Genomic DNA, 15,950 nt, shown 5'->3' on the forward strand with positions numbered 1-15,950 from the left:
TTCAAATAATTAACTTATTTTTTGAGAATATTTGAGAGTAAAAGATAGATATATGACGGAGGAAAAGAGAAGATGAGTTTGAGGGAGTTAGCAAGAAGAGAAGACAGAGAGAACACGTCTGCTTTTGTGAGCACATAGCCCAGCTGAGACGTAGAAAAACACACGAACACAGAATTTAGACAAGAGCACCAAGTACAAAGAAGAAGACAAACAGATTCACGATACGATTAACAGTACAGGGGGGGGGGACCGATAACAATTAGACAAGACATATAAACTTTGCTTTTGGACAGGATCTCATGGAAATGGGAAAATCGTCTGCTCTCGCAAGGAAAACAACCAGAATCAATTCGCGATTGTCGCAATTCACGCGATAATGGCCATTTTAATGGCCTTGAAAAGCATTTGAAAAGTCAGCCACACCACATTTACTATAACCATAAACACACTTTATCAAACTTTTGTTCATCAAATCCATAGTTTACTTTTACATTGAGGCAGATTGACAATATCCTTTAGAGACTCGTATTCTGTTATGTATTAAATACATGGCCCATGCATCCTCAACTCAAGGCAACAATCAACCTTCACCTCCTCAGACAAGCTTTTAAGCACAGCTGGCTCGTTGTTCATGTAGAGTAAAAGGAATTTCCCCATGTGCAACAGGAGGGTAGTTATGAATCATGCCGATACCGTGAGACAGGACTCACCGCCACAAGCTGCATGCATCCAGGTAACGTCGTCCGAGCCTGCACGGCAGCCATAGCATATAGCTGGGCCAGAGTGCCAGAAGGCGCAGCATCACCAGCGCACTCTGCCAGGTTTATCGCACTCAATGCCAGATACCAGCCACACAGAGTGCCCTCTTGTACTTCCCCTGGTACATACACATACATCGATTGTTAACCTTTTCAATATAAAGCTTATTAGCTTACTCCATTATTTTCACTCTCACCTCATCTCATGTAATATCCTGTCAATGAAATCCTTAAATTGACTCCGAGATTCATTATCACACAGTTTTTTTTACCTCTCACGTGGATTAATTTGTCCAAAAGATTGGTTGCTGTTGTTGTTTTAATGAGAGGATTACACTTGACAAAATAAATATTGAACTCATACAGACATCAAATGTTATACGAGACATCATAACCCAACCCCCATACCTGTTGCTGTCTCCCTCTGAAAGTCTAGGTCCGCCAGTAGCAAGAGTTTCATATACTGCACACTACTTTTCATGGGTGCTGCCTCCTTCCCTTACTCAAGGTTTTGAAACATGCCAGTCAAAAGACCACACTTTTCATTGGAAAAATTAATGCTTTTCCTAAGAATGGTACCGTGATACAATGCAACAACATCATCAAATGTATTACAACAATTTTCTGCTTTTATTTTTAGGGGGTTCATCAAATAATTGCACTCCTCTGTACGGATCTGTGATAATGAACCCGAGAAGGCAATGGTGCTAATAAATGCCTTTGTACTCCATAACTTCATTCAAAATGCATAAATACCTGTCAGGGTGAGCCGGTGCAGTGCATTATAGGTGAGAGCTGCATTGCGTGCACCAGCGCGTGCATCGGCACGCACACGGGCGTTTCCTCGCAGGCCGCCAGCACGTGCCGCCAACCACCGGCCTACTCCAGCCTGCTGTAGAGCATGCCGAGTGAGCTGCCACAGCAAGCCACAAGCAATGTCCAGCCCCGAGAGTGGCATGGGCCGACCCAGTGAGTACAAGCTTGCACGAAGATGATCCGCTGCTGCTGCATACTCACGCTGAAATGCACAATAGAAAAAGCATTCACAAAAAAAAGAAGAAAGAATATTTTACGATTTTTTTCCTGATTATTGAAATAATTAACTAACTTTTGTGTTTCACAACACGATGGATGTCATCTTTCATTTCGCCCAAGCCTATTTCACTGCACAATGGCCAAAAATCACCCAGTGTACGCCTTGCCAGTGAGGCACTGCATCAACAGCTTAACCACATCCCAGTTGATGATGCAACCAGCAGGCATTCTCTGCATATGATTAGAGTGGGCTGAACTGTTGAGCACTCTCTCATGGTTTAAGCTAAATGGGGGAAAAATGGTTTGATTTGCACAAAGATAAAAAAAAAAAACACATCAGTGTAAATCTCGTGCTTTGAGCTTGCAGGTAAAGGATACTGCCAATAAGTCCAAAACATGTGTAGAGTTCAACTGAGAAATGCTAAAACAGTGAAGACCCATGTTCGATGTTGCACATTTATATAAATACTAGACGACCCGTGAACCCGTTGAGTTCCCGTTGTGACAGTGGTTGATGAAAAATAAATTATTTCAAGAAAGAAAAAAAAAAAAACATAGCTCTAGCGAACTATACCGCTGAGGTTGTTTGCATTGATCAAATACTCCCGAAGAGTACTTGACTGAATCAGGAATTAATTTTTTAATAATTTTTTTTCATTGCCCGATTTGAACGAAACTTGATATTGCGCGTCAATGTGAAAGAAAAAAAAACAGAAAAGAAAGTTGAAGAAATTATTGTGCGTAATCTTCTAAACACAATTTTATTTATTAATGAACACGGAAGTATTAGATCAAAATGGCGATGTTTATTTTATGCTTAAAAATAAATCGTTCTTTGTCTATACTAAATGTTTGAGATTTTTTTATAAATCATTTCAAGAAAAAAAAAAAACAAGATAGCTCCAGCAAACTATACCGCTGAGGTTGTTTGCATTGACCAAATTCTCCTGAAGAGTACTTCACTGAATCAGGAATTGATTTTTAAATAATTTTTTCGTTGCCCGATTTTAATAACACTTGATACTGCGCATCGCAGGAGAATGGTGAGTCAGGTAGGCCGAAAGGTTTGTGCTATCGTGTACCGTTTTGGCTGTATTTCGGGAACATACATATATACAAGATGAGAGTTTTAGTAATATATAGATAGATAAACTCAATACATACCATCGCTGCTCTGCAACCCCATTTAAAAAAAAACAACAACAATGATAATTTTAAAAAATTATTAGGCCTCACTATCTATCTATGATTCCAGCAATGTGTGTGTGTATGTGTATGTGTATGTGTATGTGTATGTGTATGTGTATGTGTATGTGTATGTGTATGTGTATGTGTATGTGTATGTGTATGTGTATGTGTATGTGTATGTGTGTGTGTGTGTGTGTGTGTGTGTGTGTGTGTGTGTGTGTGTGTGTGTGTGTGTGTGTGTGTGTGTGTGTGTGTGTGTGTGTGTGTGTGTGTGTGTGTGTGTGTGTGTGTGTGTGTGTGTGTGTGTGTGTGTGTGTGTGTGTGTGTGTGTGTGTGTGTGTGAGACCACTGTTTCTCGACAACCATTGGTCCGATCTCATTGAAACTTGCCAGGTATATTGCTGAGGACCTGAGGATCAGGAGAATGGTGTTCTTTGATCAGGAGTTAAAGAAAATCAGCATTTGTAATGTATTATACAATCATTCTAACCGAGCCATGACAGGAAACACAGGGAACGACCATCAATTGCTTTGAAGTATCATATACTTTCATTTTCAACTGGGCCTGAGGGGAAGAAACAAGTGCTGCTGTTGCTGCATTGAAGAGGAAATTGAAAGCCTAAGTCAGGTTAGTGAACACTGTGTACTTGAACTCACTTATTGATTGTATAATACATTACAAATGCTGATTTTCGAACCTATATGCCATTCGTACATGTACATTATTGCTCATATCTCAGAAACTGTTGGAGTGCCCATCACAAAATTTATGTGGAAGCTTCTTGACATCATAAGGTACCTCTGGGATGAATTTGAGGAAATTTGAAGGATACATTTTTTGGGGATTCACGATTGAAGTTTATATTTTGTGATAACTTTTTTGTGGTTGGAGGTAGGAAAATGTTGCCCAGAGAAATTCATAGGGCATGAAAATACCTTTAAAATGACACCAAAACCAACTCTCTAGGTGTTATACTTTTAGAGATATGGCCATTTGAATTTGCGACGTCGTGCTAATTAGTCCAAAGTTCGTTAGTCTGTATCTCACTAATTAAGAGGCTGTCAGCAAAAATATTTGAGTTCTTGCCATTTTTCATGGGTCCCAATTGGTTCTCAAAGTTTTTCCAAAAATCTGAGAGATGACGGCAGATTCTTTGATGATTTGAAATGGAATGACCCTATTCTAATAATTTCTCAATTTCTTATGCGCATTTATAGATAAACACAATGCCCCAAGTTATGATCGTTTTCATATTAGACGGTGCATAAATTTCGGTAACATCAGAGTGCTGGTATGCTCCGAACCAGGAAGTAATTTTTTTTCTCTCTATTCTCTCTTTGTTTTTCCTTGCCACGACATTGCAAAAAGGTAAAATACTTTGGCGCTAATTGAATAATTGGGTATTAAAACTAAATTGCAAATAATCGTAACTGCAAATAATATGCCAACTTCCAGGCCACGCACGTGCGGGCACGCGAGAGCAAAGAAACGGCCTGTGTGGTTGTTGTTTGTTGCTCGCTGTTTGAATATTTATTTATTAATTTTTTTATTTTATTTTTTTTATTTTTTTTTACGGGCACGTACTCGTATAATAAATAATACCATTCTTTTTGCACCGAAAAGTTGCATAGAGCTGCCGAGGCAGTTTCATTGGGAAGAAGTACAGTCCTGAACAGATTGCCACTCTGACACAGGTTACCATAAATGGTTAATTACCCCAGTACACTGGTACTCATTTTGCCGACATCAGAAAGATGACAGGCTGAGTCAACTCCAGCTGGTGTTAATTCAGTGGCAAACGGGGCTCAAACTCAGGACTCGTAGGGCCAAAGCCAGCCAACTTAACCACGAAGCCAACACCAGGCTTAGGCCTCACTACTAACCACCTTTATGGAGTACTTTTTTCTTACACCTTTTTTAACACATATATAAAACAGCATCATTCCAAACATAGCAATATCACTCTATATAACATTTGAAAATTGTTTGTTTGTTTGTTTGAGTCCTATGCATTCATGAACCGCTGGAAGAAATGAGTTGAAAACTGGTGGTTATGCTCGTTCTGTGCACGGAGAGGTTTTAGTTGGGAAAAAAAGTATAGTGCCGGGGATACAGGGTGGGGTGGATCACCACATTTCTCTCTGTGTAAATGTGTATCGTATAGTGCCACCTGGTGGAAGCCTGTATTACAATCACTTCCGGTTCTGGTTTTTGAGTCAACAGTTGATTCTCTGGGGGGGGGGGGGGGGTCGGTTCTCTGCCGACTCTCTCAAAGATAAGTTTGTCGTTGTTTATCGCATTCTAACTTTATTTAGTTGCCTCCATGTTTACTATGCGTTTCCAGTTTGGTTTTGATTGAAAATTTGCGCTATTTGGTGAGTTTTCATCGGTCCCGACTTTTTTTCCTGTCCCGACTTCTTCTTCCTTCCCCTCCCTCTTCCCTGCCAATCCCACTGTGATTGTGAAGGTTTTTCACCACACACCTTCATGACCTTTTCTTCAAACTTTTCATTTACTCCTTCTTCCCTCATCTTCAAAAAAAAACAAAAAACAAAAAACAGTCTCTTACAATGCTTCAACTTTCCCTGTTCGCCCGGTTCTTCTTCAAAATCATGTGTTCAATTTGACCTTTCTTTCATCCCATGTCTGAACACTCCATCTGTTACAACGCTTCCTTTCTCCACTCTGTAAATTCTTCTGCACTCCATCCATCTTCCAATGTATGTCAACGAATCTCAGACCAACAAATTTTTTAAAAACCCATTTTGCAATGCTTGTTCGACTTCCATTGTTAATGGTTCTTGTTATCTTGCCAAAACGAAGTTTTTGCAAGATATGTTAGTCAGCTTGTATGTTTTTTTATTTTTATTTTTTTTGTCTGTAATCACATATAAAAAACTCTGCAGAGCACAGTTATCATTTGAAATTTTTGTAACTTTGCATATCAGAGGCCTATAGAGGTCCCTTTCAGTGCACAAAATTTTGAAGGTCAAGGTCAAAGATCAAGGTCACTTTGTCGCAAATCAGGGGAGTCGACGAAACCCTTATTTTTTGAGTAATTTTGATCGGATCGTCTTCAAACTTCATGGGAATATAGTTCATGGTCTGGCGCTCATCTGATTAATTTTTGGTGGTGATTGGCCTTGACCTTCATGGTTAGCGCCTAAGGTCAAACATATTTGACCCCAAGGTCAAATTTTCAAGTTTTAGGAACCATATCGTGTAGTACCTCAAATTGAACACCTCGATGAGTGCTTTCTAGATATGTCAAGCTTGAGACATTATGACGTCATTTGGTGACGTTATGAGGCAAACACATTTTTCATGGTTACTCTGTAGAACGATTCTCATCGGAATCTCTCGTAGGCAGATATTCCTCAAGGAGTTGCTCCTGGTGGATAGCAGCTCTGTTCACCTCAGTGTGACCTTAAAGAAGTCACACGTGGTCACCCTGCGGGTGACATTGGTTTATTTTTTATTTCCATCTTTAGTGCAAATTTATCCCACCTCCTTAAATCTACATCCTCCTAACTCCTTCCCTGTTATACCCTCTCCTTACCACTCCCATTTTGCCCCCCATCCTAACATTTTCCACTGTCCTCTACCTTACTAACAATACCCCCTCTGATATCCCAAACTTTATGGTTTTCAAATGTCTCGCTCTCATTCAGCACACTGCTCAATATCTCCATCACGCTCTCTCTTTCCTCTCACCACACCTCCCCCTCTTCCCACCCCCTCAATTCTTATTCCTCCCCCCCCCACCCACGCCCACCCTACCATACCACTACCCAGTCTCATCCTCAACCTCTCCCCACCCTCCCTTCTCCATGACCGTGCCTTCTCTCATCATCTCCTTCCCTCTCAAAGCTTCCCTCACTCTCCCTCTCAATTCAGTTGCCTCCTCCCTCTTCAAAGCAAATTTCACTCTCTTCCCCCCACAAGCTTCCCCTCGGCTCCCCACACCTTTCTCCCTCAATTCTACCCCCTCACCCTTCTTCCCCAATTGTCCCCCTCACCCCTCTCCTTAAAATCTCTCCCCTCACCCCTCTCCTTCAAATCTCACTCCCAATCCCCCTTCTCAAAGTTGCCCCCTCAATTCTCATCACACCTCCCCCTCAATTTTTGTTCCTCCTCCCCCCCCACCAGCTCCCATCTCCACAATACCTCTACCTATTCTCATCTTACCGTTCTCCTCACCATTCCCTTCTCCCTCGTCCCCCATGGCCGTGCCTGCTCTCATCGTCTCCCCTCTTCCTCAAAGCTACCCTCTCACCCCTCTCTCACAAATCAACTGCCTCCTCCCTCTTCAAAGCAAACTTCTCTCTCTCCCCCTAAAAGCTTCCCCTCACCTTTCTCAAAAGCTCCCCCGACACCTCTCTCCCTCAATTCTTCCAACTCACCCTTCTCCCTCAATTCTCCCCCTCACCCTCCCTTTGAAATCTCATTCCTCACTCCCCTTCTCAAAGCTGCCCCCCCCCAACATCTATAAAACTGCCTCCTTCCCCCAACCTCTCTCTTCCAGCTCATTCCTCCACCTCCTCCAATCTCCCACTTTCCTTTGCCCCCTCTCTTATTACTCCCCACTGCTACTCATCCCTTCACCACGTAACCCTTGGTCCTCTTCCCCATCCGACACTCTCCCCAAGCTCTTCTACAATCTGTCATCAACAGTCAACAACTCTCACTACCCTCCTCTCCCCTCCCCTGCACCCAAACCCCCCTCCCTCTTCCTTAACAGTGTAGACCTCCAACATCTGGGGCCTTCACTCAAATCTGATTGATCTCTCCATTCAGGTTGCCACTGACAAAGCAGACATAATCTGCTCAACAGAAACTTTCCTCCTTCAAGACGTCTCTGACTCCTTAGTTTCTCTCCTCGGTTACTCACTCCTCCAGTATGATAAACCTGAGCCTTGTCCTGGCGGTGGAGTTCCTCTCTTTATTAAAAACTCTGTTCCTTACTCTCCATGCACTGCCCTCACTCCTCCACACCCCTGGGAATACCTCTGGCTATGGCTTCCCCTCCCGCCTCATGTTTATATGTGTGTTGTGCAGTCCACCAAACAGTGATGACTATTTACAGCTCGTTCGCGAAAAACATGGACCAACTTCTATCCTCTTATCCAAACTCTCTCTTCCTCACATGCGGTAACTACAATTGCCATCATGCCAGTTGGCTGGGAGTGGGTACCTCCCTCACCTGCCATGGCACTTCAGCAAAGGACTTCTGCACCTCATTGGGACCGACTCAATCTGTCAACCTCCCAACCCGGATTTCAGCCAACAGTACCCCCATCTCTTCTGGGTCTGATTTTGACAAATTTCCCTGAAAACATCTTCTGTTCATCCTCCACTCCAACTGGTTATTCTGATCACGTGTTTGTCAAAGTGGACATCTCTTTGGCTGTTATTAGAGAACCACCTCAGCACCGTCGAGTCTTGCATTTCACTCAGGCAACTTGCAGGGTGTTCAAGCAGCCATCAAACTTCTAGACTGGTCTCCCATCGCTACTTTATCCAACATCAACTCATCCTGGGAATTCTTTCAAAGAAACTTGCTCTCTCGCATGCACAGATTTATCCCCTCTCGTCTACAGTTGTCCTACCCTTCCTCCCGCCCATGGTACACTGAAGCTTGTGGTGAAGCAGTTGGCCTGAAACAACTTGCCTTCGCCTCATGGAAGGCTAATCCAACAGAAGGCAATCTCACTTCCTTCCATAAAGCTCGGCACAAGTGTGTGTCTATCCTGAGGAGAGCCAGGAAACAACATCTTTCCAATCTCAAATCTGAACTCCCAAAAGATTGTCCCTCTCCTCCAAATCCTGGTGGTGTCTGGTTAAGGCCCTGTCACACCTTGACGATTTAGCCAGCGTATGCCTGACGTATGCAAAATTGGGCTAAAACGCCGGCACACATCGAATACGTTATGGGTAAGTTTGTATGCGTTAAGAGCACGCTGAAAAACACTGCCATACGTCGTAGTACGCTGGCTTTCATCGTTGTACTTTGCGGTTGTCCTCAAATTTTAGCATGCTTGAAATTTTACGATGTATGCCAGAGTATGACTCACAAGTTCCGCTACGCTGGCCATAAGTTGTAGGCACGTAATGCGAACGTTGACACACGTCGACACACGTTGCTTGTAAGTTACTCATAAGTCGAAACACGTCGAGGTAATGATTAGCGTACCCGAAACTTATTTATAACTTATGAGTAACGTGTTGTAGGCACGTTACACGATCGTTGACACATGTCGAGGCACGTTACTTGTAAGTTACTCATAAGTCAAAACACGTCGAGGTAATGCTTAGCGTACCCAAAACTTATTTCTAACCTGAGTAACGTGCTTTGAACCTATGTGTAACGTACTTCCAACGCATATTGACGTACGTAGACATATTTGATTGACGTCTTCCGGACGACCACAGAACTTACTGAACGTGTTTCTAATTTACAGCTACCGTATAATGGCGTATTGGCAGCGTTTTAAAAAAAAAAAAAACAACAACAATAACTTCCGATATTTCGTCACGTGCCGTTACGTCATGTCCAATTGCCTCTTCAGTTTGCTCATGTCTTATTCTTAGTTCCTCCTCTGTGAATATTTTCTGTTTGAGGATATTGTCACGTCGACGTCAGAACTTAAAAGCAAATGTCCGAATATATTTTAAAATTCGTGATTGACTAAAAAGAAAAAAACAACAACAACAACAACAACAACAACAACTTCAGATATTTTGTCACGTGCCTTCACGGAGCCAAGGAGAAAAAAAGAAAATGTGCCTTGACGGAGAAAATAAGTTTTGGGTATGCTAAACATTACCTCGACGTGTTTCGACTGATGATATGAGTAACTTACAAGGAACTTGTGTCAACGATCGCATAACATGCCTACAACTTATTCCCAGCGTAGCGGAACGTGCGAGTCATACGGCGAGTACGTCGTAAAATTTTCAGCATGCTTGAAATTTCACGACGTACTAAACGTACCACGAAATATGACAGCATACCTCATCGTTTTTCAGCGTGCTCTTAACGTATACACAACTTACCCATACCGTATTCGATGTGTGCCAGCGTTTTAGACACATTTTTCATAGGTCGGCATACGCTGGCTAAATCGTCAAGGTGTGACTGCGATGTTGACACTTCCAATTCTCAGGCAGTTTTGATTTAAATCGGCGTGCGGCAGGTTTTTAACAGGATACGCCACGAGTTCGTCGGCGATACGTGCAGCGCGCTATGCCTAAGTTAAACTATCGTTGGGCATAGGTTGTGAACGCTGACAACAGGTTCAGCATTCGTTGGTATAAGTTATCTATAAGACAACGAAACGTTCTGTGCCCGTTACTAAAATGTTTTGCATACGACCAACACGTTATGAATACGACCAAAACTTTAAAAAAAAACATCAAAATTTCAGCGTACGCCAACGTTTTACATACATTTTTATACGTCGCCATTGCTGGCTAAATCGTCAAGGTGTGACAGCGCCTTTAAGTGTGTTTCTGGTGTATGTTCCCCCTCCATTCCCTCCCTTACCTTAAATGGCTGCACAGCTGACACTGCATGTGAAAAGGCTGAATACCTAAACTCTGTGTTTGCTTCTAAATCTTGTGTCCTGAACCCATCGCTTTCTGTATGCACCTTACGCAGTCGTACCCAGCTGTTCCTGGACTCTGTGTCCTTTTCTCCTGACAAGGTGGAGAGTTTGCTGTCAAACATCAACTCAGATTCTGCAACGGGTCCAGATGACATCAGCCCACGTGTCCTAAAAACCTGCTCCTCTGCGCTTGCTCACCCTCTCATTTGCTCAAGGTCATCTGTCATCTGCTTGGAAATCAGCAAACATTACCGCTCTACATAAAAAAGTTGCAAAAACTGATCCCTGCAACTACAGACCAATCAGCCTGCTCCCAATCATCAGCAAGGTCATGGAATCAATCATCGCTTCCGACATCAAATCCTTCCTCTTCTCCAATGGCTTGATTTCTGACCATCAATTTGGATTTAGACAAGGTCACTCAACCCTGGACATGCGACATGCCACTTCTGCTTTCCCAAGAATAGATGGAGGTCCTAAACACCGAACATGAGATCAGAGCCATCTCCCCAGACATATCGGGAGGTTTCGATATGGTCTAGCACCCTGCCCTGCTCACCAAACTCTCTTCTTATGGTATCCAAGGCAATCTCCACTCATGGCTCATGGACTTCCTCTCCTTTCACAGTCAACGTGTGGCTCTTAATGGAGTTCTCTCATCCCCTCTTCCCGTCCAGGTTGGAGTTCCTCGTCGTAGTGTTCTTGGCCCTGTGCTTTTTCTGATTTTCATCAATGATCTCTCAGATTCCATGGAAAATCCTCTTTATCTCTTTGCTGATGACTCCACCCTCTGCCGTATCATCTCTCATCCCTCTGATTGGCAGGCAGCAGCCTCTTCACTTTGCAGACCTGGATAAAATTACAAGCTGATGAAACACATGACACTTGGAATATGTCTTTCAATCCTGACAAATCTCACACCCTCACCATGTATCTCCGAAAAGACCATCTGGAACCCCCCCCCTTTTTGGGGGGAATCTCTCTCTCTCTCTCTTTTGGGTTTCAAGGTTTTGGGTCTATCTGCCATGATCTTTACTGGGAAAGTCACATCTCCAAGATGGCTTCCCTCCAAAGCCAACGACTGGGCATCCTACGTTGTGTAAAGTCCTCCCTTGGCACACCTGAGCTTCTAACCATTTACAAAGCTTTCATCCAGTCTGATGGAGTACTGCTCCCCCCTTTGGGGTGGTGATCCTGCCTCACACCTAGCTTGACTTCACGCTGTGGAAAGCAAGGCTTTTAGGATCATTGGTATCTCCCACGATGAGGCTGAGTCCTTGGCTCTGTCACTGTCTCACCGGAGGCAGGTTGGTAGTTTTTTCTTCTTCTACAGACTCCTCTCTGGCCTTGCCACCCCCCCCCTTTTTCTCTGTCTGTGATCTGTCCTCCCTATATTTCCTCAGGGCACTCAAGGTCCACCAAAAAAACCCCTTCTGGTAAAACTGCCAAAATCAAGAATCACTGCTCACCTTCACTCTTTCATTTCTCTTTTTCCCACCTCCAGAACAAGCTCCCACACTCTCTTCAGTCCCACACCTCCCTCCAGATCTTCAAAACAGCTGTTCACCACCATCTCATATCTTCCCCCATCCCAAATATTGGTCTTTACTACCCCCGTTAATCCACCCAAAACCCACCTCCTTCAAATTCCAATTTCCTTCATGAAAGTCCCTGTAGTACCATCTTGTTTACCCTGTGTACCCCGACCCATCCCTCTCTCTCTTTCACAGATATTCTATTGTCTTTGTTCCCCACTATTTTGTGCTTCCCTTTCCCGCCCCTATTTTCTCCTGCCTTGTTATACGTTTCTGTGTAATAGCTCTTACACAAACCTCGATTTGGTAAACAACAAATAAAGTCATAAACCATAAAAGCTTGGAAATTAACCCATCAGTAAGGATGGGTTCTTTGTTCATACAAAATAATAAACGAGAGGTATTGTGCAAGCAATGCAGTGACACTCACACGAGCAACATCTGCATCAGCCTGCTGACGATGCTGCCAGAAGCGCAGAGTGGATGGAGAGTGTGGTCGAGCCACTGGTTCCCCGTACACCAGGATACGTGCCAGAACCGCAAGTGCCATGCATAATGAGGCAACACTTGAAAGCAGCCAAGCCACCGTGCTGCTGCCCATATCAAGGCTTACACCTGTTCAGGAAAAAAACCGCTAAGTTTGAACGAGACAAAATCTGAGAAGACCGGATTCAATAATTCTTCCAATAATACATACGGTTGTTAATTAAATAAAGTAAATCGTTGGCTCGTTCCGGAGGTGATACGTGAGGCTGGTTTGTCAATGCAGAAATAACACTGATGTGGTCAGAGTACCAGGGCCTCTCGTCTACAGCAAACACAAGCTTTATAAGCACACTGGCAGAGCCTAACCGTCGCTTCGCTGATGGACCAATTAGACTGGGGAACAAATTTTTTCTTATTATTTGTTGCATGAGATTTTTCAACTTATTCTATGTATTTTTTCAACGCTGATTTCAAATCTGAAATCGGTTTTCCTCTACATGCTCTAGTTTTCATGCAATTTGAAACTTGCGATTTTCGCAAAAAAAGGACACCCATTGCTATTTGCACTCGGGATAACTTGAGAACTGGGGGTGCGATTTCGGACTTTAGTGGAAATATACAATGCCTAAACTGCTAAATACAGTAACTATAGACCGTATTCGTTTTGCTGCTGACGATTTGCTCACGATTTATTTGACATCAATTTTCTTTATCTTTATTGATATTTATTTATCTTTATTGATATATATATATATATTGTTTAACTTTATGTTTTTCTTTGTTTAAGATCTGATCATGGCTTCTCCAATAAGACATAAATAATCCTGATGCATTCTGTTATGTATGTGGCTGTGACACACTACTTCGTCAAAAGCGCAATATAACATCGTTTGTAAGGCGTGCCTATAAAGCCTATTTTGATGTTCCCCTTGGCGACCAAGACAAGAAATGGGCTCCTCATATTGTATGTAATAATTGTGAGGAAATGCTTTGTGACTGGACGAAAGGAAAACGAAAGGGTCTGCCTTTTGGAGTTCCCATGGTTTGGCGAGAATCCAAGGACCACATAACTGACTGCTATTTTTTCCTGGTCAACACAAAGGGTGTCGGCAAGAAAAACTGGCAAAAGATCTCCTATCCCTGTATTTCCTCAGCAATTCGACCTACTCCGCACTCTGAGGAACTCCCTGTTCCAGTCTTTAATGGCTTTGTCTTATCTGAAGATGAAGGCAGTGAACATGATCAGCAAGAGCACGAGGGTCGTGATGACGGGCTTCAAGAAATGGTTTCAGAATCCGAAGCCTCCTCATCTGATAACAGTCATCAGCCCCTCAGCAGTTTAGCCAACCGGAATTGAATGACTTAGTGAGTGATTTGGGGCTCTCCAAGAAAGCAGCTGAGGTATTAGCCTCCAGGCTGCAAGATAAAAAATCTACTTCACCACTCTGAAAATGTTTCATATTTCCGAAAGCGGGACCAGATCTTTGCCTTTTATTCAGAAGACAATCGGGTTTGTTTACTGCCACGATATCCCAGGTCTTCTCAGGCAATTAGGTGTTACTTCGTATAATCCAACAGAATGGCGATTATTTCTGGATACTCTAAGCGCAGCCTCAAGTATATTCTCTTGCACAATGGCAATGTTTATAGAGTGGTTCCAGTTGGTCACTCAGTGCATTGGCAAGAAGAACATAATGACATAAAAATGGTCATTGACTTACTCAAATATCACGAGCACAACTGGATCATTTGTGTGGACCTGAAAATGGTCAACGTTCTCCTTGGTCAACAGAAAGGCTTCACAAAGTTTCCATGCCATCTCTGCATGTGGGACAGCCGAGCTCGAGAGAAACACTGGATCCAGAAGGAGTGGCCCATCCGTGAAACTCTGGAAGCAGGCATGCCAAACATTGTGAATGACCCAATCGTCAGCCGAGAGAAGATCATTTTTCCCCCACTCCATATCAAGCTTGGCTTGATGAAACGGTTCGTGAAGGCGTTGAGTACTGATGGTGAATGTTTTCAACATATAGTTTCTGTTTTTCCTGCTTTGTCTCTCGAGAAGATCAAAGCAGGTGTGTTCGATGGACCTCAAATTCGTGCCTTGTACGTGATGAGGAATTTGTAAGGAAGATGAATGACAAGGAGAAGACAGCGTGGCTGTCTTTCGTCGCAGTTATACAAAACTTTCTTGGTAACAAAAAGGCAGATAACTATGAGTTTCTGGTTAGTAGAATGCTGTTGGCTTTTTGCGATCTTGGGTGCAACATGAGTGTCAAGCTCCATTTCCTCAATAGTCACCTTGATCAATTCCCTGAGAACCTTGGGGCTGTAAGTGAGAAACAGGGAGAGTGCTTCCATCAGGACCTCATGACGATGGAAGAGCGCTACCAAGGGCGATGGGACAAAAATATGATGGCAGACTACTGCTGGAGCATCAAACGAGATTGCCCTGTGGAAGTCCACAAACGCAAGAGCTACAAGCGCAAATTCTTGTCTGAATCGGACCTATTTGAACTTTGCCTTCCACCCTTATCAATTGTTCTGAATCACCTATCGTCTTTATGTCGAAATATATGTTAATTTAAATTTGCTTTTAATTTAAATTGTAACTTTCCAAATAAATGTTGAAAATGTTGAATTGCAAAATATATGTTTAATATAAATTTGCTTTTAATACAAATTGTAACTTACCAAATAAATGTTGATAATGGTGGATTGCAAAAAATCTAGAGCTTACAGAGAGAAACTAACTTCAGATTTGAATTCAGCACACTCAAATTAGCTAAGATCAAGTGCTGGTGTCAATGCAACAAAAACTTTGTTCCCCAGTATATTTTCCAAAACTTTTGGGGGAGAAGGAGAAGGGAAGACAAATTTACCCATGCATCAAGTGCTTTAACCCCTCAGCCTCACCCCAAACCCCCCGCCCCCCACCCACATCCTCATGTCCCGCTCCCCCGCTCCCACCCTTTGCCCCCAGTTCGTCTTGATGTCCCTTCCTTCGAGAAATGTCTCACACATGACGACAGGCTTTGACAGGCCCCTCTGTTTTTTTTTTTTGGGGGGGGGGGGAAGTGAGAAAGGAAGGGGAACAAATTTACCTGTGCGAAGAATGTTTTAACCTCAGCATTGCCCAGGTAAAAAAGGAAATTGTAATACCCTCTGCCACAACCACGAGGTGGTGCTACACGGTACACATTTACTTCGCGAATTTACGCTACTCCACCCCCCCACCTCCGCTCCCCAGATCTCCGTGTGAGGCCACATTCACATAGCCAATGTTACCCCCCCGCCCCCACACACACACACACACACACAAAGTTGTATTTGTACACCG

The 15,950-nt window shown here is 43.1% G+C and overlaps 1 protein-coding gene across 8 annotated transcripts in view; it reads right to left on the reverse strand.

Moving 5' to 3' along the window:
• The window catches only part of LOC147021774 (sterol regulatory element-binding protein 1-like), an 84,722-nt gene that overhangs the window by 26,362 nt on the left and 42,410 nt on the right, over positions 1–15,950 (reverse strand). For all 8 annotated transcript variants that reach the window (XM_085892091.1, XM_085892090.1, XM_085892089.1 and 5 more), the window contains 3 exons: positions 12,555–12,739; positions 1,515–1,776; positions 711–877 (listed from right to left, as the gene is read on the reverse strand). In XM_085892091.1, the coding sequence (XP_085748217.1) occupies positions 711–877; positions 1,515–1,776; positions 12,555–12,739 (614 nt within the window). The remainder of the gene's footprint in view (positions 1–710; positions 878–1,514; positions 1,777–12,554; positions 12,740–15,950) is intronic.

Source organism: Eptatretus burgeri, chromosome 8 (genome assembly GCF_056783735.1).
Source record: "Eptatretus burgeri isolate ZD-2024b chromosome 8, Ebu_testis_v1, whole genome shotgun sequence".
NCBI classification, from domain to species: domain Eukaryota; kingdom Metazoa; phylum Chordata; class Myxini; order Myxiniformes; family Myxinidae; genus Eptatretus; species Eptatretus burgeri.